The sequence below is a fragment of the Sturnus vulgaris genome (genome assembly GCF_052056855.1).
Source record: "Sturnus vulgaris isolate bStuVul1 chromosome 38 unlocalized genomic scaffold, bStuVul1.hap1 SUPER_38_unloc_1, whole genome shotgun sequence".
NCBI classification, from domain to species: Eukaryota; Metazoa; Chordata; class Aves; order Passeriformes; family Sturnidae; genus Sturnus; species Sturnus vulgaris.
Genome location: NW_028275902.1, coordinates 285,743 through 311,736, shown reverse-complemented (window position 1 = coordinate 311,736; position 25,994 = coordinate 285,743). Strand labels below are relative to the sequence as shown.

Genomic DNA, 25,994 nt, shown 5'->3' with positions numbered 1-25,994 from the left:
CCCCAGTTTATCCCAATTCCCTCCCAGTGTCCCCCAGTTCCCTCCCAGTTTATCCCAGTCCCTCCCGGTGTCCCCAAATCCTCTCCCAGTTCATCCCAGTGTCCCAAAATCTCATCCCAGTCCCTCCCAGTCCCTCCCAGTACCCCTCTATCCCCCTCCCAGTCCATCCCAGTGTCCCCAGATCCTCTCCCAGTTCATCCCAGTGTCCCCCAGTTCCATCCTAGTCCCTCCCAGTGTTCCCAAATCTCATCCCAGTCCCTCCCAGTCCATCCCAGTTCTCCCAAATCTCATCCCAGTCTCTCCGAGTCCCTCCCAGTATCCCCAAATCTCATCTCAGTGTCCCCAAATCTCATCCCAGTCCCTCCCAGTATCCCCAAATCTCATCTCAGTGTCCCCAAATCTCATCCCAGTCCCTCCCAGTATCCTTCTATCCCCTCCCAGTGTCCCCAAATCCCCTCCCAGTCCATCCCAGTCCCATCCCAGTCCCTCCCAGTCCCTCCCAATCCCCTCCCAGTCCATCCCAGTCCCTCCCAGTCCCCTCCCAGTCCCTCCCAATCCCCTCCCAGTCCATCCCAGTCCATCCCAGTCCCCTCCCAGCCCATCCCAGTCCCCCCCAGTCCCCCCTCACCAGGTACCGCGGGTCCCGGGGGTTCACGGCCACGGCCACGTCCCCCAGGATGGTCTCGGGGCGAGTGGTGGCCACGGGCACCTCCAGGCCTGGGGACAGCCAGGGGACACTGAGGGGACACCCCAGTGCCACCAGTGCCATCCCAGTGTCCCCAGTGTCCCCAGTGTCCCCAGTGTCATCCCAGTGTCATCCCAGTGCCACCAGTGCCATCCCAGTGCCATCCCAACACCATCCCCAGTGTCCCCAGTGCCATCCCAGTGTCCCCAGTGTCCCCAGTGCCACCCCAGTGCCATCCCAGTGTCATCCCAGTGCCACCAGTGCCATCCCAGTGCCATCCCAACACCATCCCCAGTGTCCCCAGTGCCATCCCAGTGTGCCCAGTGTCACCCCAGTGTGCCCAGTGTCACCCCAGTGTCACCCACAATGCCCCCAGTGACAGCAGTGCCACCCCCAGTGTCCCCAGTGTCACTCTCAGTGTCTCCAGTGCCACCCCAGTGCCATCCCAGTGTCCCCAGTGCCATCCCAGTGCCACCCAGTGTCACCCCAGTGCCATCCCAGTGTGCCCAGTGCCACCCCAGTGTCCCCAGTGTCATCCCAGTGTCCCCAGTGCCATCCCAGTGTCCCCAGTGCCATCCCAGTGTGCCCAGTGCCATCCCAGTGCCATCCCAGTGTCCCCAGTGCCATCCCAGTGCCATCCCAGTGTGCCCAGTGCCATCCCAGTGTGCCCAGTGCCATCCCAACACCATCCCCAGTGTCCCCAGTGCCATCCCAGTGCCACCCCAGTCTGCCCAGTGTGCCCAGTGTCATCCCAGTGTCATCCCAGTGTCCCCAGTGCCACCCTCAGTGTCCCCAGTGCCATCCCAGTGTCCCCAGTGTCATCCCAGTGCCATCCCAGTGTCGCCCCAGTGTCCCCAATGCCACCCCAGTGTGCCCAGTGTCACCCCAGTGCCACCCACAATGCCCCCAGTGACACCAGTGCCATCCCAGTGCCATCCCAGTGTGCCCAGTGTCACCCCAGTGCCACCCACAATGCCCCCATTGACAGCAGTGCCACCCCCAGTGTCCCCAGTGTCACTCTCAGTGTCTCCAGTGCCACCCCAGTGCCATCCCAGTGTCCCCAGTGCCATCCCAGTGTCCCCAGTGCCATCCCAGTGCCACCCAGTGTCACCCCAGTGCTATCCCAGTGTCCCCAGTGCCACCCCAGTGTCCCCAGTGTCACCCCAGTGCTATCCCAGTGCCACCAGTGCCATCCCAGTGTCACCCTCAGTGCCACCAGTGCCATCCCAGTGTCACCCTCAGTGTCCCCAGTGCCACCCCAGTGCCACCCCCAGTCCCTCCCAGTCCATCCCAGTCCCTCCCAGTCCATCCCAATCCTCTCCCAGTCCCTCCCAGTGTCCCCAGTGCCATCCCCAGTCCCTCCCAAATCCCCTCCCAGTCCCTCCCAGTCCATCCCAGTTCCCCCCAATCCCCTCCCAGTCCCTCCCAGTCCCCCCCAGTCCCTCCCAGTCCCCCCCACCGTCGTCCCCCTCCACGGGGTAGGCGAAGGTGACGAGGAGGCCGAAGGTCACGGGGTGGGGACAGTTGGGGACACGGAGCTCGGTGGGGCCGGTCAAGGACAGGGGCTGCACCTGGGGGGACATCGAGGGGACACTGGGGGACATTGGGGGACAATTTGGGGACATTTGGGGACAATTTGGGGCCATTTGGGGACATTTGGGGAAATTGGGGGACAATTTGGGGACAGTTTGGGGACATTTGGGGATATTTGGGGACATTTGGGGACATTTGGGGACAATTTGGGGACACTGGGGGACATTTGGGGACAATTTGGGGACATTTGGGGACATGGGGGGACAATTTGGGGACATTTGGGGACATTCAGGGACAATTTGGGGACAATTTGGGGACATTTGGGGACAATTTGGGGACAATTTGGGGACATTTGGGGACATTGGGGGACTCTGGGTGACCCCAGGTGACCCTGAGGTGACCCCAGGTGACATTTGGGGACATTTGAGGCCACCTCGAGGTCGGACAGTGCTGACTGCAGGGCACAGCTCCACGTCACCATGGGGACATTGGGGGACCCCAGGTGAGCCCAGGTGAGTCATGGGTGAGCCCAGGTGACCTCAGGTGAGTCATGGGTGACCCCAGGTGACATTTGGGGACATTTGGGGACATTTGTGGCCACCTCGAGGTCGGACAGTGCTGACTGCAGGGCACAGCTCCACGTCACCATGGGGACATTGGGTGACCCCAGGTGAGCCCAGGTGAGTCATGGGTGAGCCCAGGTGACCTCAGGTGAGTCATGGGTGACCCCAGGTGACATTTGGGGACATTTGGGGACATTTGTGGCCACCTCGAGGTCGGACAGCGCTGACTGCAGGGCACAGCTCCACGTCACCGCCCTCTGGTCCCTCCGGATCAGCCCCGCCCGGAACAGGAGCACGAAAGCCTCGGTGACAGCGCGGGAGAAACCCTGGGGACAACGGGGACACCTTGGAGACACCTGGGGACACCTGGGGGACACTCAGGTGACATTTAGTGACACTCAGGTGACACTCAGGTGACCCCCAGGGGATACTCAGGTGCCCCAGGTGACACAAGTGACACACAGGTGATCCTCAGGTGACACTCAGGTGCCACAGGTAACCCTCAGGTGCCCCAGATGACACACAGGTACCCCCCAGGTACCCCCCAGGTGCCCCCCAGGTATCCCCAGGTGCCCCCCAGGTGTGTCCCAGGTATCCCCAGGTATCCCAGGTGTGTCCCAGGTGTATCCCAGGTGTGTCCCAGGTGTATCCCCAGGTGTCCCCAGGTATGCCCAGGTACCCCCCAGGTGTATCCCAGGTATCCCCAGGTATCCCAGCTGTCCCCAGGTGTGTCCAGGTGTGTCCCAGGTGTATCCCAGCTGTCCCCAGGTATCCCAGGTGTGCCCAGGTGTGCTCAGCTGTCCCCAGGTGTCCCCAGGTGTGTCCCAGGTGTCCCAGCTGTGTCCAGGTGTGTCCAGGTGTGACTCACGGCGTCCATGGTGAATCGGTTCCTCCCCCAGTCCAGCGAGGCCCCGAGCGCCCGGAGCTGGGCCAGGATCTCGTCCCCGTGCCTGGGGACAGGGGGGGACAACGGCACTGCCACCACCCCTGCCACCACCCCTGCCACCACCCCTGCCACCACCCCTGCCACCACAGTGGCCCCAAATGGCCCCAAATGGCCCCAAATGTCCCCAAATGTCCCCAAATGTTCCCTAAATGCTCCCAAATGTCCCCAAATCCCCCCGATGTCCCCTCAGTGTCCCGCAATGTCCCCTCACCTGTCCCCACACCTGTCCCATGTTCCCTCACCTGTCCCATATCCCCTCACCTGTCCCATGTCCCCACACCTGTCCCATGTCCCCTCATCTGTCCCCATGTCCCCACACCTGTCCCATGTCCCCACACCTGTCCCCAGTGACCCTTACCTGTCCTTCCAGCCCCACACCTGTCCCATATCCCCACACCTGTCCCCTGTGCCCTTACCTGTCCTTCCAGCCCCACACCTGTCCCATATCCCCACACCTGTCCCCTGTGCCCTTACCTGTCCTTCCAGCCCCACACCTGTCCCCACACCTGTCCTTCCAGCCCCACACCTGTCCCCAGTGACCCTTACCTGTCCTTCCAGCCCCACACCTGTCTCAGGAACTCTTCCCTGCCCAGCTCCTGCCGGCGCCGCCCCCGGTGCTGCCACAGCCAGCGCTCGACCACGGCCTGGGGACATTGGGGACAATTTGGGGACATCTGAGGACATTTTGGGGACATTGGGGACAATTTGGGGACATTTGGGGACATTTTGGGGACAATTTGGGGACATTTGGGGACAATTGGGGACATTTGGGGACATTTGGGGCCATTTTGGGACATTTGGGGACATTTGGGGACATTTGGGGACATTTTGGGGACATTTGGGGACAATTTGGGACATTTGGGGACATTGGGGACAATTTGGGGACATTTGGGGACATTTTGGGGACATTTTGGGGACGTTTGGGGACATTTGGGGACATTTGGGGACATTTTGGGGACATTTTGGGGACGTTTGGGGACATTTGGGGACATTTGGGGACATTTGGGGACAATTGGGGACAATTTGGGGACATTTGGGGACATTTGGGGACAATTGGGGACATTTTGGGGACATTTGGGGACATTTGGGGACATTTTGGGGACATTTGGGGACATTTGGGGACATTTTGGGGACATTTGGGGACATTTTGGGGACAATTCAGGACAATTTGGGGACATTTTGGGGACATTTGGGGACATTTTGGGGACATTTGGGGACAATTTGGGACATTTGGGGACATTGGGGACAATTTGGGGACATTTGGGGACATTTTGGGGACATTTTGGGGACGTTTGGGGACATTTGGGGACATTTGGGGACATTTTGGGGACATTTTGGGGACATTTGGGGACAATTGGGGACAATTTGGGGACATTTGGGGACATTTGGGGACATTTTGGGGACATTTGGGGACATTTGGGGACAATTTGGGGACATTTTGGGGACATTTTGGGACATTTGGGGCCATTTGGGGACATTTAGGGACAATTTGGGGACATTTGGGGACATTTTGGGGACAATTGGGGACATTTGGGGATATTTGGGGACATTGGGGACATTTGGGGACATTTGGGGACATTTTGTGGCCATTTCGGTGACATTTGGGGACACCTGTGCCACACCTGTGCCATTTGGGGACACACCTGTGCCATTTAGGGACACACCTGTGCCATTTGGGGACACACCTGTGCCATTTGGGGACACACCTGTGCCATTTGGGACACCTGTGCCACACCTGTGCCATTTAGGGACACACCTGTGCCATTTTGGAACACACCTGTGCCCTTTGGGGACACACCTGTGCCATTTGGGGACACACCTGTGCCATTTTTGGGGACACCTGTGCCACACCTGTGCCATTTTGGGGCACACCTGTGCCATTTGGGGACACCTGTGACACACCTGTGCCATTTGGGGACACACCTGGGCCATTTGGGGACACACCTGTGCCATTTTGGACACACCTGTGCCATTCTGGGACACACCTGTGCCATTTTTGGGGACACCTGTGACTCACCTGTGCCATTTGGGGCACACCTGTGCCTCACCTGTGCCTCACCTGTGCCTCACCTGTGACTCACCTGTGTGGCGATGCCGGCGTGGTCGGTGCCCGGCACCCACAGAACGTCCCAGCCCTGCATCCTCCTCCTGTGCCCCAAAAACACCCGAAATAAACCCAAAATTATCCCAAAATAAACCCAAAATAATCCTAAAATAATCCCAAAATTATCCTAAAATTATCCTAAAATAATCCGAAAATTACCCTAAAATAATTCTAAAATTACCCCAAAATCATCCCAAAATAAACCCCAAATAATCCCAAAATCATCCCAAAATTACCCCAAAATAAACCCAAAATTATCCCAAAATAAACCCAAAATTATCCTAAAATAAACCCAAAATAATCCCCAAATTATCCCAAAATTATCCCAAAATAAATCCAAAATTATCCCCAAATAAACCCAAAATAAACCCAAAATGATCCCAAAATAATCCCAAAATAATCCAAAAATAATCCCAAAATTACCCCAAAATAATCCCAAAATTACCCCAAAATAATCCCAAAATTATCCCAAAATAAACCCAAAATTATCCCAAAATAAACCCAAAATTATCCCAAAATTATCCCAAAATTACCCCAAAATAATCCTAAAATTATCCTAAAATAATCCCAAAATTATCCCAAAATCCCCCCAAATTTCCTCCCCAAATCCCCCCAAAATCCCCCAAATTTCCCCCAAATTTTGCAAATTTCTCCCAAATTTCCCCCAAAATCGCCCCAAATTTTCCCCAAAATTCCCCCCAAATTTTCCACAAAATCCCCAAAATTCCCCTCAAAATCCCAAATTTCCCCCCAAATTTTCCCCAAGATTCCCCCCAAAATCCCCCAAATTCCCGCCAACCCCCCCCAAAATCTATTTCCCCCCAAATTTCTCCCAAAATCCCCCCAAACTCCCCCAAATCCCCCCAAAATCCCAAATTCCCCCCAAACTCCCCCCAAATCTCCCCCAAATTTCCCCAAACCCCCCCAAAATCCCAAATCCACCCCAAATCCCCCAAAATTCCCCCAAATTTTCCAAATTTCCCCCCAAAATCCCCCCAAATCCTCCCCAAACCCCCCAAATTTCCCCCCAAATTTTCCAAATTTCCCCCCAAACTCCCCCAACCAAATCCAATCCCCAAATTTTCCAAATTTCCCCAAAATTCCCCCAAATTTTCCAAATTTCCCCCCAAAATCCCCCCCAAACTCCCCCCAAATTTCTCCAAACCCCCCAAAATTCCCAAATTTCCCCCCAAAATCCCAAATCCCCCCCAAATCCCCCCCGTAGCCCGCTGACCATCGGACCAGCACGTCCTGCAGGGTCACGCCCAGGGCGTGGCCCAGGTGCAGGGACCCGGTGACGTTGGGGGGGGGCAGCACCAGGCTCAGCACCGGGGCCCCCCCGCGCACCTGGGGGGAGGGGACAGGTGAGGTTGGGGGAGGGGCTGGAACCTCCCCAGGTGTGTCCTGAACCCCTCAGGTGTGTCCTGAACCCCCCAGGTGTGTCCTGAACCCCTCAGGTGTGTCCTGAACCCCCCAGGTGTGTCCTGACCCCTCCCAGGTGTGTCCTGACCCCCCCCAGGTGTCACCTGAACCCCTCAGGTGTGACCTGAACCCCCCCAGGTGTGTCCTGACCCTCCCCAGGTGTGTCCTGAACCCCCCAGGTGTGTCCTGACCCCTCCCAGGTGTCACCTGAACCCCCCCAGGTGTGTCCCCCACCCACCCAGGTGTGACCTGAACCCCCCCAGGTGTGTCCTGACCCCTCCCAGGTGTGTCCTGACCCCTCCCAGGTGTGTCCTGAACCCCCCCAGGTGTGTCCTAAACCCCCCCAGGTGAATTTCTGGTCTCCCCAGGTGTGTTTCTGGTCTCTCCAGGTGTATTTTAACCCCCCCCAGGTGTATTTTAACCCCCCCAGGTGTATTTTTGGCCTCCCCAGGTGTATTTTAACCCCCCCAGGTGTGTTTTGAACCCCCCCCAGGTGTATTTTTGGCCTCCCCAGGTGTGTTTTGAACCCCCCCAGGTGAGTTTCCCCCTCACCTGTTCGGGGGGGCTGAAGACCCCTCCCCTCTCCCACCATTGGTACCAGGCGGCCTCGACGTAACGGGGGCTGTACCTGGGGGGCAGCGGCACCTGCGTGGCTGAAACGTCCCCAAAACGTCACCTGAGGGGGAGGTGACACACCTGGGGACACACCTGAGCCCCCAAAAAAATCCCCAAAAAATTCCATAAATCCACACAAAAAACCGAAGGAATTCACACCAAAAATCCCATTAAAAAAATCCCAAAAAATCCACCCAAAATCTCCCAAAAATTCACCCAAAAATCCCCGAAAATCCCCAAAAATCCACCCCAAAATCCAAAAAAAATTCCCAAAAAATTCACCCCAAAATCCCCAAAATCCACCTCAAAAATCCCATTAAAAAATCCCCAAAAATCCACCCAAAATCCCCCCAAAAATTTGCCCCAAAATCCCATTAAAAAATCCCCTAAATTCACCCCAAATCCACCCAAAAATCCCCCAAAATCCCATTAAAAATATCCCAAAAAATTCACCCCGAAATCCCCAAAAAATCCCAAAAAATTCACCCCAAAACCCCCAAAAATTCGCCCTAAAATCCCATTAAAAAATTCCAAAAAAGCCACCCAAAAATCCCCAAAAAATCCCAAAAAAATTCACCCCAAAATTCCCCCAAAATCCCATTAAAATCCAAAAAAAATTCACCCTAAAATCCCCAAAAATCCACCCAAAAATCCCATTTAAAAAAAAAAATTCACCCCAAATCCGCCCAAAAATCCCCCAAAATCCCATTAAAAAAATCCCCAAAAAATCCACCCAAAATCCCAAAAAATTCACCCCAAAATCCCCCAAAAAAATCCCCAAAAATTCCAAAAAATTTCACCCCAAAATCCACCCAAAAATCCCCTAAAATCCCATTTTAAAAATCCCAAAAAATTCACCCCAAAATCCCTCTTGGGGACATTTTTGGGACATTTTTGGGGTCACTTTTGGGACATTTTTGGGGACATTTTGGGACATTTTTTGGGACATTTTTGGGGTCACTTTGGGAACATTTTTGGGGTCATTTTGGGACATTTTTGGTCACTTTTGGGACATTTTTGGGGTCACTTTTGTGACATTTTTGGGGACATTTTGGGACATTTTTGGGGACATTTTTGGGGTCACTTTGGGAACATTTTTGGGGTCATTTTGGGACATTTTTTGGGGTCATTTTGGGACATTTTTGGTCACTTTTGGGACATTTTTGGGGTCATTTTTGGGACATTTTTGGGGTCACTTTTGGGACATTTTTTGGGGACATTTTTGGGTCATTTTGGGACATTTTTGGGGTCCCCCCCGTACCCTTTTTGCCATCAGGTCCCAGGGGGTGCCGATATTCCAGCTCCTCCTTGGGGCTCCAACCTTTGGGGAGGGGTCTGGGCTCCTGCAAAACCAGTATGGACCAGTATAAACCAGTATGGACCAGTATAAACCAGTATGGACCAGTATAAACCAATGTAAACCAGTGCCCCTCACATCAAAACCACTCCCAGTGTCCCCCAGTCCCCCCCAGTCCATCCCAGTCCCCTCCCAGTGACCCCCAGTCCTTCCCAGTATCTCCCAGTCCCCTCTCCATTCCTTTCCCAGTGCTCCCCAGTATCTCCCAGTCCCTCCCAGTAACCCCCAATCCTTTTCCCAGTTGTCCCCAGTCCCTCCCAGTCCCTCTCCCAGTCCCTCCCAGTATCCCCCAAATGACCTCAATCCCTCTCCCAGTGCCCCCCAGTCTCTCCCAGTCCCTCCCAGTAACCCCCAATCCTTTTCCCAGTTGTCCCCAGTCCCTCCCAGTCCCTCTCCCAGTCCCTCCCAGTATCCTCCAAGTGACCTCAATCTCTCCCAGTGGCCCCCATTCCCTCCCAGTCCCTCCCAGTGCCCCCCAGTCTCTTACCCAGTACCCCCCAGTGTCTCCCAGTCTCTCCCAGTGCCCCCCATTCCCTCCCAGTCTCTCTCCCAGTCCCTCTCCCAGTACCCCCCAGTGTCTCCCAGTCTCTCCCAGTTCCCCCTCACCTGTCCCGGTACCGCCCCCCCCCTCAGTTCGTTCCCTCCTCAGCCGCTGCCGCTTCTCTCGCTGTTCCCGCCCGCGGAGCCGCGCGCGCTCGGGGCCGTTCCATGAGGGGCTCTCGGGGCTCTCGGGGCTCTGCCCGATTTGGGGGGGCCCCTCCGGGGGGGGTCCCGCTGCTCCAGGCCCGAACGCGAGCCCGTTTTCCCACGGGACCCCCCAAAATCCCGGGGGCACCGAGGACACCGCGCCTGAGGGAGGGCGCCGCCATCTTGGGGGGGGAAGCCGGCGGCACCACGTGACCGGGAAAAGGGCGGGAACGGCGTCACGTGACGGAGGAAAAATGGCCGCCGCGACATCACGTGATGGAGGAAAGGGCGGGAACAACGTCACGTGACGGAGGAAAAATGGCCGCCGCGACATCACGTGATGGAGGAATGGTGTTGTGGAGGCATCACGTGACCGGAAAAAGGGCGTGGAGACCATCACGTGACCGGGAAAAGGAGGCGGGAACTGCGCTTTGTGGGCGGGGCCTGGGCGGGAAGGGGGCGTGGCCTCGGCCGCGGCGTGAGCGGGGTGAGTTTGGGGGAAATTTGGGGAATTTTGGGGAAATTTGGGGGAAAATTTGGGAAAATTGGGAGCGGGGGGTGATGAGGGGGTCGGGGTTAATTGGGGTTAATTGGGGGATTGGGGTTAATTGGCGTTAATTGGGGGATTTGGGTTGATTTGGGGTCTGGGGTAAATTTGGGAGGTTTGGGGTTAATTGGGGGGTTTGGGGGGTTGGGGGTTAATTGGGGGGTTTGAGTTAATTGGAGTTAATTGGGGGGTTGGGGTTAATTGGGGGGTTTGAGTTAATTGGGGTTAATTGGGGGGGGTTGAGTTAATTGGGGTTAATTGGGGGGTTTGCGCTAATTGGATTAATTGGGTAACACAGGTGCCCCCAGGTACCCCCAGGTGTTTCCCAGGTGTGTCTCGACCCCTCTCAGGTGTGCTCAGGTGTGTCCCAGGTGTATCCCAGGTGTGCCCAGGTGTGCCTGTGTCTCCCCCAGGTGTACCCAGGTGTGCCCAGGTGTGCCTGTGTCTCCCCCAGGTGTACCCAGGTGTGCCCAGGTGTGTCTGTGTCTCCCCCAGGTGTGCCCAGGTGTGTCTCTATCTCCCCCAGGTGTATCCCAGGTGTGTCTCTATCTCCCTCAGGTGTATCCCAGGTGTGTCTGTGTCTCCCCCAGGTGTGCCCAGGTGTGCCCAGGTGCGATGGAGCCCCGGGCTCACCTGCAGTGTAAGAACCTGCAGCAATTCCTGCGGGGGCTCAGCCCCCCCACCCTGGATCGGCTCTACGGGCACCCGGCCACCTGCCTGGCCGTCTTCAGGTGAATTAATCCCTAATTAATCATTAATTAATCACTAATTAATCAGTAATTAATCGGAAAAAACCGCAGGAACCCGCCTGGCTGCGTTAAGGTAAATTAATGGTAATTAATTCTAATTAATCATAAATAACTCAGCCGGCCACCTGCCTGGCCGTCTTCAGATAAACTAAAATAATTCTTAATTAATCCTAATTAATGACTAATGAAGCCCAGATTTAATTTGGGGCGGATTTGCTGCATTTTGGGGGTGAATTTTGCTCATTTTGGGGCAAATTTTGCTCAATTTGGGGCAAATTTTGCTCAATTTTGGGGTGAATTTTGCCGAATTTTTGATGAATTTTGGGTGAATTTTGGGGTTTTTTAGGATGGGATTTTTGGGGGTTTTTGGGGTCGGTTTTGGGGATTTTTTTTGGGGGTCCTGAACCCCAAATTTACCCCCCCAGGGAGCTGCCAGGTCCAGATTTGGGGCTGTTTTTTCTCATTTTGGGGCAGATTTTGCCAAATTTTTGGGTGAATTTTGGGGTTTTTTTAGGGTGGGATTTTTCAGGCTCGTTTTTTGGGGTTTTGGGGGTCGGTTTTTAGGGTTTTTGGGGGTCCTGAACCCCAAATTTGCCCCCCCAGGGAGATTCCAGCTCCGGATTTGGGGCAGATTTTGCTCAATTTTGGGGCAGATTTTGCCAGATTTTGGGTGAATTTTGGGGTTTTTTTAGGGTGGGATTTTTCAGGCTCGGTTTTTGGGGTTTTGGGGGTCGGTTTTTAGGGTTTTTGGGGGTCCTGAACCCCAAATTTGCCCCCCCAGGGAGCTGCCAGGCCTGGCCCAGGCCGGGATTATGAGGATGCTGTTCCTGGAGCAGCCCCTGCCCCAGGCGGCCGTGGGGCTCTGGGTCAAGAAGGAGCACAGCAGGTAAATTTGGGGATTTTTTGGGGGGATTTTGGGGGTCTTGAGGAGGTTTTGGGGGTCCTGGGGTGGATTTGGGGGGTCCTGGGGTGGATTTGGGGGTCCTGGGGTGGATTTGGGGGGTCCTGGGGTGGATTTTGGGGGTCCTGAGGGGGAAATTTGGGTTTTTTGGGGGTGATTTTGGGTCAAGAAGGAGCACAGCAGGTAAATTGGGGATTTTTTTGGGGGATTTTGGGGGATTTTGGGGGTTTTGGGGGTCCTGGGGTGGATTTGGGGGTCCTGGGGTGGATTTGGGGAAAATTTGGAGGTCCCTGGGATGGATTTTGGGGTCCTGGGGTGGATTTTGGGGGATCCTGTGAGGGAAATTTGGGATTTTTGGGGGGGATTTTGGGGGGTCCTGGGGTGGATTTGGGGGTCCTGGGGTGGATTTGGGGTGGGTTTTGGGGGGTCCTGAGGGCGAAATTTGGGTTTTTTGGGGGTGGTTTTGGGTTAAAAAGGAGCCAAAAATGGGGCTGAGGTGAATTTTGTGGGAATTTGGGGGATTTTGGGGGTCTTGGGGTGGATTTGGGGGTCCTGGGGTGGATTTTGGGGGATCCCGAGGGGGAAATTTGGGTTTTTTGGGGTTGGTTTTGGGTCAAGAAGGAGCACAGCAGGTAAATTTGGGGATTTTTGGGGGGATTTTGGGGGTCCTGAGGAGGTTTTGGGGGTCCTGGGGTGGATTTGGGGGTCCTGGGGTGGATTTGGGGTGGGTTTTGGGGGGTCCTGAGGGGGAAATTTGGGGGTTTTGGGGTTGGTTTTGGGTTAAAAAGGAGCCAAAAATGGGGCTGGGGTGAATTTTGTGGGAATTTGGGGATTTTGGGGGTCCTGGGGTGGATTTTGGGGGGTCCTGTGGGGGAAATTTGAGATTTTTGGGGTTGGTTTTGGGTTAAAAAGGAGCCAAAAATTAGTTTGGGGTTTGAGGAATAATTTGGGATGGTTTGGGGATGATTTGGGGTTATTTTTGTGAAGATTTTTTGATGTTTTTGGGGATATTTTTGTGATGATTCGGTGATGATTTTGTGATATTTTTTTTTGTGATATTTTTGTGATGTTTTCGGGGTGTTTTTGAGGATATTTTTGTGATGATTTTGTGATGTTTTTGAAGATATTTTTGTGATGATTTTCTAATTTTTTGGGGATATTTTTGTGATGTTTTCAGGGTGTTTCTGGGAATATTTTTATGATGATTTTGTGATTTTTTGAGGATATTTTTGTGATGATTTTGTGATTTTTGGGGGATATTTTTGTGATGTTTTTGGGGATATTTTTGTGATGATTTTGTGATTTTTTGAGGATATTTTTGTGAAGATTTTCTGATGTTTTTGGGGATATTTTTGCGATGGTTTTGGGGTGTTTTTGGGGATATTTTTGTGATGATTTTGTGATTTTTTGGGGATATTTTTGTGATGTTTTCGGGGTGTTTTTGGGAATATTTTTATGATGATTCGGTGATGATTTTGTGATTTTTTTGGTGATATTTTTGTGATGTTTTTGGGGTGTTTTTGAGGATATTTTTGTGATGATTCTGTGATGTTTTTGGGGATATTTTAATGATGATTTTATGATTTTTTTGGGGATATTTTTATGATGATTTTGTGATTTTTTGGGGATATTTCTGCGATGTTTTTGGGGTGTTTTTGGGGATATTTTTGTAGTGATTCTGTGATGTTTTTGTGATGTTTTTGAGGATATTTCTGTGATGATTTTGTGATGTTTTGGGGATATTTTTGCGATGTTTTTGGGGTGCTTTTGGGATATTTTTGCGATGTTTTTGGGGTGTTTTTGGGTGTTTTTCAGGGAGCAGGAGCAGAGCCAGGAGGTGCTGCTGGAGCTTCGCCTTTGGCACCCCCACACCCTCCCGGGGGGGCTCCCGGGGGTCGCCCTGAACCCCAACTTCAAACAGAACCTCAGGGTGGCCCTGCTGGGAGGGTGAGGAAATTTGGGGGGAAAAATGGGGAAAAAATGGGGAAAAATTGGGGGGAAAATTGGGAAAAAATGGGGAAAAATTGGAGGGAAAAATTGGGAAAAGATTGGGGGGGAGATGGGGAAAAAATTGGGAAAAAATTAGGGGGGAGATGGGGGAAAATGGGGAAAAAATCAGAATTAGTGAGGGAATTTTTTCACAATTTTGGGACTTTGTGGATCTGGAGGGTTTTGGGGATTTTGGGGGGGGGGTTTTTAGGATTTTGGGATTTTTTTCTGGGGTTTTTGGGGTGCTTACTCTCCTGAGGGCTCCCCACAGGGGCAAGGCCTGGGTAAGAATTTGCTCCAAAAATCAAAATTAATGAGGGAAATTTTTCACAATTTTGGGACTTTGTGGATCTGGGGGGTTTTGAGGAGTGGTTTTGGGGATTTTTTGGGGGTTTTTTTTAGGATTTTGGGTTTTTTTTCTGGAGTTTTTGGGGTGCTTACCCTCCTGCTTACAGCAGCAAGGCCTGCAGGGGAATTTGCTCCAAAAATCAAAATTCATGAGGGAATTTTTTCACAATTTTGGGACTTTGTGGATCTGGGGGGTTTTGGGGGGTGGTTCTTGGGATTTGTGGGGTGTTTTTTGGGGATTTTGGGGTTTTTTTCTGGGATTTTTGGGGTGCTTACCCTCCTGAGGGCTCCCCACAGCAGCAAGGCCCGGGTGAGAATTTGCTCCAAAAATCAAAATTCATGAGGGAATTTTTTCACAATTTTGGGACTTTGTGGATCTGGGGGGTTTTGGGGGTGGCTTTTGGGATTTTTGGGAGGGACTTTTGGGGTTTTTTATGGTCTAGACCCCCTCAGCAGCTCCAATTTTGGGCTCCCTCAGCAGCAAGGCCTGTGTGAGAATTTGCTCCAAAAATCAAAATTCCTGAGGGAATTTTTTCACAATTTTGGGACTTTGTGGATCTGGGGGGTTTTGGGGGTGGCTTTTGGGATTTTTGGGAGGGACTTTTGGGGTTTTTTATGGTCTAGACCCCCTCAGCAGCTCCAATTTTGGGCTCCCTCAGCAGCAAGGCCTGTGTGAGAATTTGCTCCAAAAATCAAAATTCCTGAGGGAATTTTTTCACAATTTTGGGACTTTGTGGATCTGGGGGGTTTTGGGGGTGGTTTTGGGGATTTTTTGGGGTGTTTTTTTAGGATTTTGGGCTTTTTTTCTGGGGTTTTTGGGATGCTTACCCTCCTGAGGGCTCCCCACAGGGGCAAGGCCTGGGTAAGAATTTGCTCCAAAAATCAGAATTCCCGAGGGAATTTTTTCACAATTTTGGGACTTTGTGGATCTGGGGGGTTTTGGGGGGGGTTTTTTAGGATTTGGGGTTTTTTTCTGGGGTTTTTGGGATGCTTACCCTCTGGAGGGCTCCTCACAGGGGCAAGGCCTGTGTGAGAATTTGCTCCAAAAATCAAAATTCATGAGGGAATTTTTTCACAATTTTGGGACTTTGTGGATCTGGGGGGTTTTGGGGGTGGCTTTTGGGATTTTTGGGAGGGACTTCAGGGTTTTTTGTGGTCTTTACCCCCTCAGCAACTCCAATTTTGGCCTCCCACAGCAGCAAGGCCTGCAGGGGAATTTGCTCCAAAAATCAAAATTCCTGAGGGAATTTTTTCACAATTTTGGGACTTTGTGGATCTGGGGGGTTTTGGGGGGTGTTTTTTGGGGTTTTTTGGGGTCCTGACCCCCTCAGAGGTTCCGTTTTTGGGGTCCCACAGAGGCAAGGCCTGGTCGGACGACACCGCCCCGCTAGGCCCGGACAGACACGCCCGGGACGTGCCCGCCCTGGATAAATACGCCGAGGAGCGCTGGGAGGTGAAAATTTGGGAGATTTGGGATATTTTGGGAGAATTTGGGGGTTTTTTTTGGGGGGGGGGTGTTTTGGAGAAGCTGAAATTTTATTTTTTTTTTTTTCAGGTGGTTTTGCATTTCATGGTCGGGTCCCCGAGCGCGGCCGTGAGCCAGGACCTGGCTCAGCTGCTGGTGCAGGCCGGGCTCATGAAGAGGTTTGGGGGGAAATTTTGGGAGAATTTTGGATTATTTGGGGTTTTGGGGAGAATTTTGAGGGATTTGGGGGGATTTTGAGAGGATTTGGGGGATTTTTTGGGGATTTTGAGGGAATTTTGGGGGGATTTTGGGACCTGGCTCAGCTGCTGGTGCAGGCTGGGCTCATGAAAAGGTTTGGGGGGAAATTTTGGGAGAATTTTGGATTATTTGGGGTTTTGGGGAGAATTCTGAGGGATTTGGGGGGATTTTGAGGGATTTTTGGAGGGATTTTGAAGGATTTTTGGAGGGATTTTGAAGGGTTTTTTGGGGGATTTTGGGACTGGGCACAGCTGCTGGTGCAGGCCGGGCTCACAAAGATTTGGGGGAAATTTTGGGGGAATTTTTGGCATTTTTTGGGCATTTTTGGGAATTTGAGGGTCCTGGAAGTAATTGGAAGAATTGGGGGGGGATTTGAGAGGATTTGGGGGATTTTTTGGGGATTTTGAGGGAATTTTGAGGGAATTTTGGGGGGATTTTGGGACTGGGCCCAGCTTCTGGTGCAGGCCGAGCTCACAAAGATTTGGGGGGAATTTTGGGAGAATTTTGGATTTTTTTGGGTTTTGAGGAGAATTTTGAGGGATTTGGGGGAGATTTGGGGGATTTTGGGTGGTTCTGGAGGTAATTGGGGTGAATTTTGGGGGGATTTTGGGGGTCCCAAAGGGAATTTTTGGGGATCCTAAAGGGAATTTTGGGGATCCTAAATGGAATTTTTGGGTCCTAAAGGAAATTTTTGGGTCCTAAATGGAATTTTTGGGATCCTAAAGGAAATTTTTAGATCCTAAAGGGAATTTTTGTCTCCCAAAGCGAATTTTTGGTGTCCTGGGAAGGTTTTTTTGGGGTGGATTTTGGGATAAAATTGAGATTTGCCGAGGGCATTTTCCATCTCCAAGGGTGAATTTGGGGTGGGAAATTTCGGGTTTGACACCAGAAATTTTTTATTTTGGAGGATTTTTTTTTTCCTGACCCCCCAAATTGCCCCAAAATTTTATTTTTTTTATTTTTTAGCGAGGGGGGAGAGCCCCCCTGCATCACCTCAGCCGGGTTCCAGTTCCTGCTCCTCGACACCCCAGCCCAGCTCTGGTTCTTCATCCTCCAGTACCTGAGGGGTGCAGAGGTAAAAAAAAATAATAATTAAAAAAAAAAAACAAATAAACAACAAAAAAAAAAACCCCAAGAAACCCCAAAAATCTGACAAAAAACAAAGCAAAAACGAAACAGAAGAAAAACAAAAAGAAAATAAGAACAAAGCCCCCCCCCCAAAGCAAACAACAAAAAATTAAAAATATATTTTAAGAAAAAGGAAAAAGATTTAAAAACAAAAAATAATAAAAAAACCAGAAACAAAACAGGAAGAAAACAAAAACAAAACCCCCCAAAGCGAATGACAAAAAATTAAAAATAAAAAAAACAAAAAAAAAATTAAAACCCCCAAAAACACCCAAAATCTGCCAAAAAACCAGAAACAAAATAGAAACAAAATCCCCCAAAAACAAAGAAAAAAAATTAAAAAAAGGAACAAACCAAAAAACAAAAATAATTTAAAAACCAAAAAAAGCCCCAAAAAACAAACCAGAAACAAAACAAAAAAATTTTTTTTTAAAATTTCCTTGTCAAAACAAACAAAAAATTAAAAACCAAAAAAAACCCCAAAAAACCAAAAAAGAAACAAAACCCCCCAAACCAAACAAAATTAAAAAAAAAAAACTAAAATAAACCCAGAAAACACCGACCCCCCCAAAAATAAATGCCAAAAAATCACACACACATTAAAAAAAAAAAAAAAACAACAAAAAAACCTTAAAAATCACAAAAACACGAAAAAAAAAAAAAACAAAAAAAAAAAAAAAACTCCTTAAAATCGCAAAAAAAAAGAAAAAAAAAACGAAAAAACCCCCCAAATTCCCCAAAAACCCAAAAAATCCCCAAAAACTCAAAAACCCCCCCAAAATAAATAAAAAAAAAATAAATCAAATAAACCAAATAAATCCTGCAGGCTCGGGGCATGGACCTGGTGGAGATTTTGTCCTTCCTGTTCCAGTTGAGCTTCTCCACACTGGGCAAGGTGGGACTGGGAGGGACTGGGGGGAACTGGGAGGGGACTGGGAGGGGACTGGGATGGACTGGGAGGGGACTGGGAGGGGATTGGGAGGGGATTGGGAGGGACTGGGGTGGACTGGGGTGGACTGGGAGGGGACTGGGAGGGGACTGGGGGGGACTGGGAGGGACTGGGAGGGGACTGGGAGGGGACTGGGGGGGACTGGGAGGGACTGGGAGGGGACTGGGAGGGACTGGGAGGGGACTGGGATGGACTGGGGTGGACTGGGAGGGGACTGGGAGGGACTGGGAGGGGACTGGGATGGACTGGGGTGGACTGGGAGGGGACTGGGATGGACTGGGAGGGGACTGGGAGGGGATTGGGAGGGACTGGGAGGGGACTGGGAGGGACTGGGTGGGACTGGGAGAGGATTGGGAGGGACTGGGAGGGGACTGGGAGGGGATTGGGAGGGACTGGGAGGGACTGGGAGGGGACTGGGAGGGACTGGGAGGGGACTGGGATGGACTGGGGTGGACTGGGAGGGGACTGGGAGGGACTGGGAGGGGACTGGGATGGACTGGGGTGGACTGGGAGGGGACTGGGATGGACTGGGAGGGGACTGGGAGGGGATTGGGAGGGACTGGGAGGGGACTGGGAGGGGACTGGGAGGGACTGGGAGGGACTGGGAGGGGATTGGGGCAACTGTGGGAACTGGTCTGGACTGGTCCCCACTGGTCCATACTGGTTTATACTGGTCCATACTGGTCCACACTGGTCCACACTGGTCCATACTGGTCCCCACTGGTCCATACTGGTTTATACTGGTTTATACTGGTCCGTACTGGTGTCAGGATTACTCGGTGGAGGGGATGAGCGAGTCCCTGCTGACGTTCCTGCAGCACCTGAGGGAGTTCGGACTGGTGTTCCAGAGAAAGGTGAACTGGGAGCACTGGGAGCACTGGGAGCACTGGGAGGGGACACTGGGGACATACTGGGAGCACTGGGGACACAATGGGGCCATTTTGGTGCCATTTGGTGCCATTTGGGTCCATTTGGTGCCATTTTGGTGCCATTTGGGGCCATTTTGGTGCCATTTTGGCGCCATTTTGGTGCCATTTGGTGCCATTTGGTGACATTTTGGGGCCATTTGGTGCCATTTGGTGCCATTTTGGTGCCATTTTGTGACATTTGGCGCCATTTTGGTGCCATTTTGGTGCCATTTTGGTGCCATTTTGGAGCCATTTTGGTGCCATTTGGTGCCATTTTGGCGCCATTTTGGTCCCATTTGGTGCCATTTTGGGTCCATTTGGTGCCATTTTGGTGCCATTTGGTGCCATTTGGTGCCATTTGGTGCCATTTGGTGCCATTTTGGGCCATTTTGGTGCCATTTTGGTGCCATTTTGGTGCCATTTTGGGTCCATTTGGTGCCATTTGGTGCCATTTGGTGCCATTTTGGTCCCATTTGGTGCCATTTTGGGTCCATTTGGTGCCATTTTGGTGCCATTTGGTGCCATTTGGTGCCATTTTGGTGCCATTTGGTGCCATTTGGTGCCATTTTGGTGCCATTTTGGTGCCATTTTGGTGCCATTTTGTGCCATTTTGTGCCATTTTGGTGCCATTTTGGTGCCATTTTGGTGCCATTTTGGGTCCATTTGGTGCCATTTTGGTGCCATTTGGTGACATTTTGGTGCCATTTGGTGCCATTTTGGGTCCATTTGGTGCCATTTTGGTGCCATTTTGGGTCCATTTGGTGCCATTTTGGTGCCATTTGGTGCCATTTGGTGCCATTTTGGTGCCATTTTGGAGCCATTTTGGGTCCATTTGGTGCCATTTTGGGCCATTTTGGGCCATTTTGGGCCATTTTGGTGCCGTTTTGGTGCCATTTTGGTGCCATTTGGTGCCATTTTGGTGCCATTTGGTGCCATTTGGTGCCATTTGGTGCCATTTTGGTGCCATTTTGGTGCCATTTTGGTGCCATTTTGGGTCCATTTGGTGCCATTTTGGTGCCATTTTGGGTCCATTTGGTGCCATTTTGGTGCCATTTGGTGCCATTTGGTGCCATTTTGGTGCCATTTGGGGCCATTTTGTGACATTTTGGTGCCATTTGGTGCCATTTTGGTGCCATTTTGGGCCATTTTGGGCCATTTTGGTGCCATTTAGTGCCATTTTGGTGACATTTTGGTGCCATTTGGTGCCATTTTGGTGCCATTTTGTGCCATTTTGTTGTCCCCAGAGGAAGTCCCGCCGGTTCTACCCCACCCGGCTGGCGATCGCGCTGGCCTCGGGCACCTCGGGGACACACCTGGGCACACACCTGGGCACACACCTGGGCACACACCTGGGCACACACCTGGGCACGGAGCCCGACAGCCACGGCTTCGTCCTGGTGGAGACCAATTACAGGATCTACGCCTACACAGGTGACACTGGGGACACACCTGGGGACACACCTGGGGACACCTGGGGACACACCTGGGGACACACCTGGGGATACACCTGGGGATACACCTGGGGACACACCTGGGGACACACCTGGGGATACACCTGGGGACACACCTGGGGACATTGGGGACACACCTGGGGATACACCTGGGGACACACCTGGGGACACACCTGGGGACACCTGGGGACATTGGGGACACACCTGGGGACACACCTGGGGATACACCTGGGGACACACCTGGGGACACCTGGGGACATTGGGGACACACCTGGGGACACACCTGGGGACATTGGGGACACACCTGGGGATACACCTGGGACACCTGGGGATACACCTGGGGACACACCTGGGGACACCTGGGGACACACCTGGGGACATCCCTGTCACTCCCAGGGTCAATCCCAGTGTCCCCAAAATGTCCCCAATCCCCCCAATGTCCCCAATGTTCCTGAATGTCCTCAACGTCCCCATTGTCCCCCCCAGACTCGGAGCTGCAGGTGGCTCACATTAATGTCCCCAATGTCCCCAATGTCCCCAATGTCCCCTGTCCCCAGACTCGGAGCTGCAGGTGGCGCTCATCGCTGTCCCCGTTAATGTCCCCATTGTCCCCATTGATGTCCCCATTATTGTCCCCTGTCCCCATTGTCCCCAGACTCGGAGCTGCAGGTGGCTCACATTAATGTCCCCATTGTCCCCATTATTGTCCCCATTGTCCCCAGACTCGGAGCTGCAGGTGGCTCACATTAATGTCCCCATTGATGTCCCCATTGTCCCCATTGTCCCCATTGTCCCCAGACTCGGAGCTGCAGGTGGCTCACATTAATGTCCCCATTGTCCCCATTGATGTCCCCAATGTCCCCAATGTCCCCATTGTCGCCCCCAGACTCGGAGCTGCAGGTGGCTCACATTAATGTCCCCTGTCCCCAATGTCCCCAGACTCGGAGCTGCAGGTGGCTCACATTAATGTCCCCATTGTCCCCCCCAGACTCGGAGCTGCAGGTGGCTCACATTAATGTCCCCATTGATGTCCCCATTGATGTCCCCATTAATGTCCCCATTGTCCCCAGACTCGGAGCTGCAGGTGGCTCACATTAATGTCCCCATTGTCCCCAATGTCCCCAATGTCCCCAGACTCGGAGCTGCAGGTGGCTCACATTAATGTCCCCATTGATGTCCCCATTGTCCCCATTGTCCCCTGTCCCCAGACTCGGAGCTGCAGGTGGCGCTCATCGCTGTCCCCATTGATGTCCCCATTGTCCCCATTGATGTCCCCATTGTCCCCATTGATGTCCCCATTGTCCCCATTGATGTCCCCATTGTCCCCTGTCCCCAATGTCCCCAGACTCGGAGCTGCAGGTGGCTCTCATCGCGCTCTTCTCGGAGCTCCTCTATCGCTTCCCCACGCTCGTGGTGGCTCAGGTGACGCGGGACAGCGTGCAGGCGGCCATCGCCAACGGCATCACCGCGCAGCAGGTACACACCTGGCACACCTGGCACACCTGGGGACACCTGGGATACACCTGGGGACACACCTGGGACACCTGGGGACACCTGGGACACCTGGGGACACACCTGGCACACCTGGCACACCTGGGGACACCTGGGCACACCTGGGACACCTGGGCACACCTGGGACACCTGGGACACCTGGGGACACCTGGGGATACACCTGGGACACCTGGGGACACCTGGGACACCTGGCACACCTGGGGGACACACCTGGGACACCTGGGGACACCTGGGGACACCTGGGGATACACCTGGGACACACCTGGCACACCTGGGACACCTGGGACACACCTGGCACACCTGGGACACCTGGGGACACCTGGGCACACCTGGGGACACCTGGGGACACCTGGGGGGACACCTGGGGATACCTGGGGACACCTGGGGGGACACCTGGGGACACCTGGGACACCTGGGACACCTGGGGACACCTGGGGGGCAATGGGGGGGACACCTGGGGACACCTGGGGGACACCTGGGGATACACCTGGGGACACCTGGGGGACACCTGGGGACACCTGGGGGGACACGTGGGGGGCAATGGGGGGGGACAATGGGGGGACACCTGGGGGGATACTGGGGGGCATTGGGGGGGACACCTGTGGGGACAATGGGGGGACACCTGTGGGACACCTGGGGGGGACACCTGGGGGACACCTGGGGGGGACACCTGGGGGGATACTGGGGGGGGCAATGGGGGGACACCTGGGGGGACAATGGGGGGACATCATTGGGGGGACAATGGGGGGATTGGGGACAATGGGGGGACATCATTGGGGATACTGGGGGGACACCTGGGGGGACAATGGGGGGCATTGGGGACATCTATGGGGACACCTGGGGGGACACCTGTGGGGACAGTGGGGGGACATCTATGGGGACAATGGGGACACCAGGGGGACACGGGGGACAATGGGGGGACACTGGGGGGACATCAATGGGGACACTGGGGACACCTATGGGGACACTGGGGGGATTGAGGACATTGGGGGTCACTTGGTGACATTGTGGTGACATCAGGTGACATTTTGGTGACGTTATTTGGTGACACTGTCCCCTGTGTCCCCACAGATCATTCACTTCCTGCGCACCCGCGCTCACCCCGTGATGGCCAAACAGGTGAGGGGGGGGTCCCCAAAATGTCCCCAAAATGTCCCCCAATGTCCCCAAATGTCCCCCAAATGTCCCCCAAATGTCCCCAATGTCCCCAGACCCCGGTGCTGCCCCCGACCATCACGGATCAGATCCGGCTCTGGGAGCTCGAGCGGGACCGGCTGCGCTTCTCGGAGGGTGAGGCCACCAAATGTCCCCAAATGGCCACCAAATGTCCCCAAAATGGCCACCAAATGTCCCCAAATGTCCACCAAATGTCCCCAAAATGGCCACCAAATGTCCCCAAATGGCCACCAAATGTCCCCAAATGTCCCCAAATGTCCCCAAATGGTCACCAAATGTCACCAAAGTGTCCCCAAATATTCCCAGAGTGTCACTAAAGGACAGGTGACCCCCAGGTCTGCCCAGGTATCCCCAGGTGTGCCCAGGTGTATCCCAGGTGTGCCCAGGTGTAGCCCAGGTGTGCCCAGGTGCCCTCAGGTGTATCCTAGGTGTGCCCAGGTGCTCTCAGGTATCCCCAGGTGTGCCCAGGTGTATCCCAGGTGTCCCCAGGTTACCCCAGCTGTATCCCAGATGTCCCCAGGTGTGCCCAGGTGTATCCCAGGTGTCCCCAGGTGCCCACAGGTGTATCCCAGGTGTGCCCAGGTATCCCCAGGTGTGCTCACGTGTATCCCAGGTGCCCCCAGGTGTATCCTAGGTGTGCCCAGGTGCTCTCAGGTGACCTCAGGTGTATCCCAGGTGCCCCCAGGTGCTCTCAGGTGCCTCCAGGTGACCTCCAGGTGCCCCCAGGTGTACCCCAGGCGCTCTCAGGTGCCTCCAGGTGACCTCCAGGTGTCGCTGTCCCCTCCCCCAGGTGTGCTGTACAACCAGTTCCTGTCTCAGGTGGATTTCGAGGTGCTGCGGGACCACGCCCGAGCCCTGGGGGTTCTGGTGTTCGAGAACCCCGGGAGGCGCCTGATGGTCGTGACCCCCGCGGGGCACCCGGACGTCAAACGCTTCTGGAAGAGGCAGAAACACAACGGATGAGCCCAAAAATACCCGAAATCCCCAAAATTCCAGAGTTTGGGATCGTTAAAATCCCGAAATCCCAAAAATTCTGGTGTTCGGGAGGGCAAAAAACCCAAAAATCCCGGAGTTTGGGAGCTCAAAATCCCAAAAATTCTGGAGTCTGGAGTCATAAAAACCTCAAAATCCTGGAGTTTGGGAGCCCAAAAACCCCAAACTCCCAAAATTCTGGGCACTGGGATCTTTAAAATCCCGAAATCCCAAAAATTGCGGTGTTCGGGAGGGCAAAAATCCCAAAAATCCCGGAGTTTGGGAGCCTAAAAACCCCGAAATCCCCAAAATTCCGGAGTTTGGGAGCTCGAAATCCCAAAAATTCCGGTGTTCGGGAGGGCAAAAACCCCAAAAATCCCAAAAATCCCGGAGTTTGGGAGCCTAAAAACCCAAAATTCCGGTGTTTGGGAGGGCAAAAAACCCCAAAATCCCGGAGTTTGGGAGCCTAAAAACCCCAAAATCTCCAAAATTTCGGAGTTTAGGAGCCCGAAATCCCCAAAATCCCGGAGTTTGGGAGCCCAAAAACCTCTCAAATTCAGGGTCCTAAAACCGCAAAATTTGGGATTTCTGCAGCACCCGGACGTCAAACGCTTCTGGAAGAGGCAGAAACACAACGGATGAGCCCAAAAATACCCGAAATCCCCAAAATTCCAGAGTTTGGGATCGTTAAAACCCCGAAATCCCAAAAATTCCGGTGTTCGGGAGGGCAAAAAACCCAAAAATCCCAAAAATCCCGGAGTTTGGGAGCTCGAAATCCCAAAAATTCCGGTGTTTGGGAGGGCAAAAAAACCAAAAATCCCGGAGTTTGGGAGCCTAAAAACCCCAAAATCTCCAAAATTTCGGAGTTTAGGAGCCCGAAATCCCCAAAATCCCGGAGTTTGGGAGCCCAAAAACCTCTCAAATTCAGGGTCCTAAAACCGCAAAATTTGGGATTTCTGCAGCACCCGGACGTCAAACGCTTCTGGAAGAGGCAGAAACACAACGGATGAGCCCAAAAATACCCGAAAAACCCAAAATCCCGGAGTTTGGGAGCTCGAAATCCAAAAAATTCCGGTGTTCGGGAGGGCGAAAATCCCAAAATTCTGGAGTTTGGGAGCTCGAAATCCCAAAATCCCGGAGTTTGGGAGCCTAAAAACCCCAAAATCCCCAAAATTTCGGAGTTTAGGAGCCCGAAAACCCCAAAATCCCAGAGTTTGGGAGCCTGAAATCCCAAAAATTCTGGAGTCTGGAGTCATAAAAACCTCAAAATCCCGGAGTTTGGGAGCCCAAAATCCCCAAAATTCCGAAGTTTGGGAGCCCAAAAACCCCGAAATCCCCAAAATTCCGGGATCTGGGAGCTCAAAATCCCCAAAATTCTGGAGTTTGGGAGCCCGAAATCCCTGAAATCCCCAAAATTCTGGAGTCTGGGATCATCAAAACCTCAAAATTCTGCAGTCTGGGAGCCCAAAACCCCGGAATTCTGGAGTTTGAGATCTTTGGAGTCCCAGCGCCTCATTCCCAAAAAAAAAGAGAAGGATTTGAAGGGGGGGAAATTTTGTAAAAACGTTATTTTGGGGGATTTTTTTTTTTTTTTTTAAGTAAAAACTTTTTGAGTAAAAAACAAAAAAAGACAAAAAAAAATTGAAGTTTTGAGAAGGAAGTGGGGGATCCCTGAGGGAAAAAGGAAATTCTTGGAGGGGCGAGGTTGGGATTTGGGGGTGGATTTGAT

The 25,994-nt window shown here is 52.8% G+C and overlaps 2 protein-coding genes across 4 annotated transcripts in view; one reads left to right on the top strand and one right to left on the bottom strand.

The window, feature by feature from the left end:
• Positions 1-10,309, bottom strand: part of VARS2 (valyl-tRNA synthetase 2, mitochondrial) — a 33,252-nt gene extending 22,943 nt beyond the window's left edge. Inside the window, 10 exon segments of the mRNA XM_088157459.1 lie at positions 629-717; positions 2,145-2,256; positions 2,988-3,107; positions 3,650-3,731; positions 4,274-4,371; positions 5,809-5,875; positions 7,066-7,178; positions 7,806-7,906; positions 9,130-9,211; positions 10,127-10,309. Coding sequence (XP_088013585.1) covers positions 629-717; positions 2,145-2,256; positions 2,988-3,107; positions 3,650-3,731; positions 4,274-4,371; positions 5,809-5,875; positions 7,066-7,178; positions 7,806-7,906; positions 9,130-9,211; positions 10,127-10,309 — 1,047 coding nt within the window.
• A 55-nt stretch (positions 10,310-10,364) lies between these two features.
• GTF2H4 (general transcription factor IIH subunit 4) lies at positions 10,365-25,034 on the top strand. 3 transcript variants are annotated; one of them, XM_088157475.1, is made up of 15 exons: positions 10,365-10,399; positions 10,758-10,819; positions 11,050-11,190; positions 11,990-12,094; positions 13,925-14,056; positions 15,803-15,899; positions 16,002-16,090; positions 17,136-17,244; positions 18,124-18,192; positions 19,017-19,100; positions 20,399-20,585; positions 21,951-22,081; positions 23,189-23,236; positions 23,329-23,407; positions 24,084-24,361. In XM_088157475.1, the coding sequence occupies exons 3-15, from the start codon at positions 11,075-11,077 to the stop codon at positions 24,254-24,256; spliced, it is 1,419 nt and encodes a 472-aa protein (XP_088013601.1). In that variant the 5' UTR covers positions 10,365-10,399; positions 10,758-10,819; positions 11,050-11,074; the 3' UTR covers positions 24,257-24,361. The 3 variants fall into 3 exon arrangements, with proteins under 3 accessions (XP_088013601.1, XP_088013600.1, XP_088013599.1); XM_088157474.1 differs by lacking the exons at positions 10,758-10,819; positions 21,951-22,081 and having other exon boundaries at positions 10,377-10,399; positions 24,084-25,034; XM_088157473.1 differs by lacking the exons at positions 10,365-10,399; positions 21,951-22,081 and having other exon boundaries at positions 10,688-10,851; positions 24,084-25,034.
• Positions 25,035-25,994: the final 960 nt, after the last annotated feature.

Excerpts from the sequence above, each read along its gene's own strand:
- GTF2H4 (XM_088157474.1), top strand. The coding sequence starts at position 11,075 with ATGGAGCCCCGGGCTCACCTGCAGTGTAAGAACCTGCAGCAATTCCTG. Across the intron at positions 11,191-11,989 it reads ACCTGCCTGGCCGTCTTCAG|GGAGCTGCCAGGCCTGGCCC; the intron begins GTGAATTAATCC and ends TTGCCCCCCCAG. Across the intron at positions 23,237-23,328 it reads ACCCCGTGATGGCCAAACAG|ACCCCGGTGCTGCCCCCGAC; the intron begins GTGAGGGGGGGG and ends CAATGTCCCCAG.